Genomic DNA, 4212 nt, shown 5'->3' with positions numbered 1-4212 from the left:
AGGCTGGGTGGGAGGTATATTATTTTTACAGACCAAAATACATATTTTATATTTTATCTATATTCATATTGCACATGTAAAAGTTGTTTTCGAAATTTTAAGTGCCTCATTTTTATCTTTTGGTAGCTTTTATTTTAGTGTATAGTCTTTTATTAGATTTAATTTAATAGATTAAACGAATAATCGCTTTGTTTAATCAAATTTTATGTTTGAAAACTTTTTTTTTTTTATAATAACCAAAAAAGTTATTATGTGCTATTATAATACATAGAAAGTTTAATATACTAAAATAAAAAAAAAACCAAGAACTTAATCAATAAAAATTGAAGATATCCTAATTTTTTTTTGCCTATGAAGTTTACATACTTTTATAGTACTTTCTTTACAAGTCCTTTTTTAAGAAAATAAGATGGTAATAAAACCAAAAGCTAAGTGGAATACTAAAATGTAGTTGCAAAAAGAAGTTAAATTCTATTAATAGCAGTATGATTATAACATTTACAGTACAATAGCCAAATCCAAAGCATTTACATCATTCGAGAAATTCTATTGTGATTCGGAACTAACTGATCTTGGACCACTTCAGAAAACACATCAGAAGTGACGGACGCTAACATGTCACCACCTGAATATTCCAAGACCAAAATTACACATTAAATATTGCTATTAACTATATATTTTTCCATGTTGCTTGCTTTTTTTGTTGCTATACATGAATACAACAAAGGGAAATAAGAGAAGCAAGCATATATATATATATATGTGTGATCAATTGCCTCTGCAGTTAACATCATTATCCACAACATTATAGTAGAGACATGATAATCTCCCATCAAATTTGGATAGCATTTTATGCGCAGATAATCCGCAGTAACGTTTCCCCAGCCGCGCAACACATATGTCTATGATTTTCTTGAACATGCTATCTCCCCAGATTAACGGCTGCTCTACAAACTCAACTAAGGGCATCCACTGCAACATCATGGAATATAGTTAAGATCATGTTTGATGATAACTCACTAGGACACTAATCAAACATTTGATCATCTGTTAAGTACCCATCAAATGCCCGAACAGACGTAAAACAATTCGAAAGCTATAAATATGAGGTTTGTGACACTAATTCTAGCTGAGGAAAAGCAAAAGTTTCCATTTTGTTTATGCAAATGCAGAAAGATATTCACCTTGGCTGCTTGAATTTCGAGATCATCAACCATGATCTGAGTTGACGAAGGCTTTAACATGCACACGAAGAATAAATCCGACTTATCAAACGCCAAATTGTGCGCGTGCCTGAGATAAGAGTAACAGTTGTGATCCATTAGATCAGACTATAGAGCACAGCTTTTTAAGCTTAACATGTTTTCAACAAAAAAGAAAACTATGTTATCTCCAAATCCTTTGGTGTATCTTTGATACTTACCGGAATGCTACGACTTCTATGAACTCGGTGTTAATCTGCAATAGATAAAAACACAAGGAGCTAATTTATGATCTGACAACAAAGAGTTGGCTTTATCATCTAAATGTATCCCAAGAGAAAAGATTCTTACACCAGTTTCCTCCTTCACTTCTCTAACAGCTCCACTGTAAATCTCTTCTGACTGATAAAATAAGACAAATTATGACTGCTTGTTTTTCCTTTTAATTCTTAATTGCTAGGTAGATCGAATTCGAAACCGAAATTTTGTACCTCATGAATGAAACCAGTTGGTATTTTCCATAGACCCTCTGAGGATGGAGCACAGAATTTCTCTTGTACTACAAGAACCTGAAAGTGGTCAATACAAAACTTTGCATATGAGGATAGAATCATAGAAGTATGCAACTAACTGCAAGTTGTCCAAACTCCTTAATCTGTGAATTGATTAACTTGAACCAGTCTTGTGTAAGAAGAAGAATATTAGAGGCGAGGACAGTGACGGATCCAGGATTCACTGACAGTGGTGCTTGGGATGATCTCTAGTGATTTATGGATGTTCAATTGATATTTTTGGGTGCTTTTGCAGAATAATTAAAGTTCCGTACACAGTTTCAATAGAATTTTCCAGTGACCAGTATATGCTAAAGTCTCCTACCCCTGGATCTGTCACTGGATGGGGAGCAAGCCATTGAAATTTGGTGAAGTGGGTGTGAGGAAAAATACCTCATTTTGGTCATTGATGACAAATCCTCCAACCCCAACTTGATGTGTAGCATTAGTAGGAAGCATGCAAGGCCCTTCAGGAAGCCAGTAAGTCAACATCAGATATCCTGGTTCTGCATGGTGATACTCAAAACCTTCCTGTAATTTCAATTACTCATTTCAATTACAAAACTACTGAATCAGCAAGCATATAGCAGGTCTAATTTCTCAAGTCAATAGGACTGGGTGCCTATTTCTGACACGCTAACACGAATTACACAGACAACCCAATTAACACAACACGACAGGATTATTATTTTTCTTTCTTATCTATCATATGTAATCATATAGAATGTATAAATAACATAATACGATTTTTACAGGATAACCCAAAACTGCCAAGTGGAATAGCCAAATTGACCCTTAAAATCTTACCTTTACAGAGATGGGAACAAGCTCTGATCTTTCCAGTGGTAACTTGAGCCAAATCCCCTTCTTTCCCTGCAATTGAAGTCACAAACTTTAATTGTGTTTTTGAATTGAAACAGGAAAAGAGGGGAAAGTTCACTTGGATTTGAATCCTGTGGGACATTTTGTCAAACAATAACATAGCAAAAACAAATGGTCCTACAATAGTAAGAAAAGTCACCGTTATTTTCCAATGAGAAACAGAGAGGCGAAGAGAAGAAGCAAAGACATCTGAACTATCTGGTAGCCTATTTGAATCAACAACAACTCCTCCATACTCATCATCAAATGCATCAAGCACTTCCACATTTCCAGTAAAAGGCCTTGATTTACCATTGTAATAATTCTCTCCCACAAATTTTTCTTGCTCGGCTGAATCAATGATCTTCCTGGACAGATAATAAGTACCATTCGAAGTATTTGAACAAGACACCTTTAAAACTCCCCCTAATCACAAAAATAAAAATCAATTTCAGTAGCTAAAATGGTAGTTATAATCAGACCAAAAACTTTAGAAGGAAACGGGATATTTCAAGTAAAATCTGGAAGAAAGTTCAACTTAATTACTCTAGTGAAAACCATTTGATTACCTCTGCAACAAGAGGAGTCTGTGGAGAAATTGACACCGCCAAAATGCCTTGAACTGGAAAAGTGGCTGGAATATGTTGTATCTATCTCCGAATAAGACAGAGATTTAGAATGAAGAAGCTTTAACTCCATTAATGACAGAAGTACTGAACTCAAAATCCCAACTACTTAAATTAACAACACTCACAACCCAACAACAAGTCAATCAAATTGTTAGTTTATATATAGACCCAGTTGAGCAAAGATTTAAACTTTGACAAACCCCAATTAAAAAAAAAATGATTCAAACAAGAAAATGGTATTGGGTTCACCGTCAAATTTGGGGTGTGCATGAGGAAGTGAAAAGAACAGAAGTTGGATGAAAAAAAGAATATCTTTTTACTGTGGAGAATGTAAAGAAGACATGATTAAACTTGATGTGTTGTACTAAAGCCAAAGATTAAGGGGGGGATTGAAGGTTATTATGTGGTATGAAAAGAAATAGATGGAGAATGAATGAATATACACATATATATAATGACAAACAAGGCTGAAAAGAAGATCTGCTATCAATTTATGTATTTTTAGGTTTGATGAAATAATAGAAGATTTCCCTCGTTTATTTCATCAATCTTCTGTTATTGTTATAATCAATGGTAGAAATGAGAGAGAAAAAGCAAGATATGAAAGTGAAGGAAGGGGGAGTTTGTGGACTGGAGTGGAGTTGAGTTTCATGTTGTACAAAAAGGACAAGTGATAGTTTGACGCGCTTTTTTAAGAGCGTGAAACAGAATGCTCATTGAGTGTAAATGTGTTGATTTTAAGTTGAATATTAGATGATGCACATGATAAATGTTTGGATACCAAAACAAAAACATTATCCACATTGCAAGTGCCCATGCTCGTAGGGAATTTGTTCACGACGAAGAATTTCTATTTACTTTTGGCACGAAAAATTACTAAAGAGGTGTTATTTTCATAAGAAAATGGATATTGGAACGGGAATCAAGCAATTTATTGCATTTAATAGTGTTTTTTTTGTAAGAAAAAGT

General features: G+C 34.0%; 1 protein-coding gene across 1 annotated transcript; it reads right to left on the bottom strand.

The window, feature by feature from the left end:
- Window positions 1-448: 448 nt before the first annotated feature.
- Window positions 449-3856, bottom strand: LOC136209824 (nudix hydrolase 8-like). The gene is made up of 9 exons (XM_066001422.1): window positions 3184-3856; window positions 2775-3040; window positions 2561-2626; window positions 2147-2284; window positions 1694-1771; window positions 1554-1604; window positions 1424-1458; window positions 1185-1293; window positions 449-972 (listed from the first exon to the last, which is right to left on the bottom strand). Exons 1-9 carry the CDS (start codon window positions 3311-3313, stop codon window positions 769-771), a joined length of 1077 nt encoding a protein of 358 aa, XP_065857494.1. The 5' UTR covers window positions 3314-3856; the 3' UTR covers window positions 449-768.
- Window positions 3857-4212: the final 356 nt, after the last annotated feature.

This window comes from Euphorbia lathyris, chromosome 1 (genome assembly GCF_963576675.1).
Source record: "Euphorbia lathyris chromosome 1, ddEupLath1.1, whole genome shotgun sequence".
In the NCBI taxonomy this organism is placed as follows: Eukaryota; Viridiplantae; Streptophyta; class Magnoliopsida; order Malpighiales; family Euphorbiaceae; genus Euphorbia; species Euphorbia lathyris.
The sequence above is the reverse complement of the archived record's forward strand: the minus strand, read 5'-3'. Positions and strand labels throughout refer to the sequence as shown.

What these genes read in the sequence shown, in the direction of transcription:
- LOC136209824 (XM_066001422.1), bottom strand. Translation starts at nt 3,313, where the DNA reads ATGGAGTTAAAGCTTCTTCATTCTAAATCTCTGTCTTATTCGGAGATA. An exon ending in TTTCTCATTGGAAAATAACG is followed by an intron (nt 2,627 to 2,774) that starts GTGACTTTTCTT and finishes CTTCAATTGCAG; the next exon opens with GGAAAGAAGGGGATTTGGCT. An exon ending in TCGAAATTCAAGCAGCCAAG is followed by an intron (nt 973 to 1,184) that starts GTGAATATCTTT and finishes ATGATGTTGCAG; the next exon opens with TGGATGCCCTTAGTTGAGTT.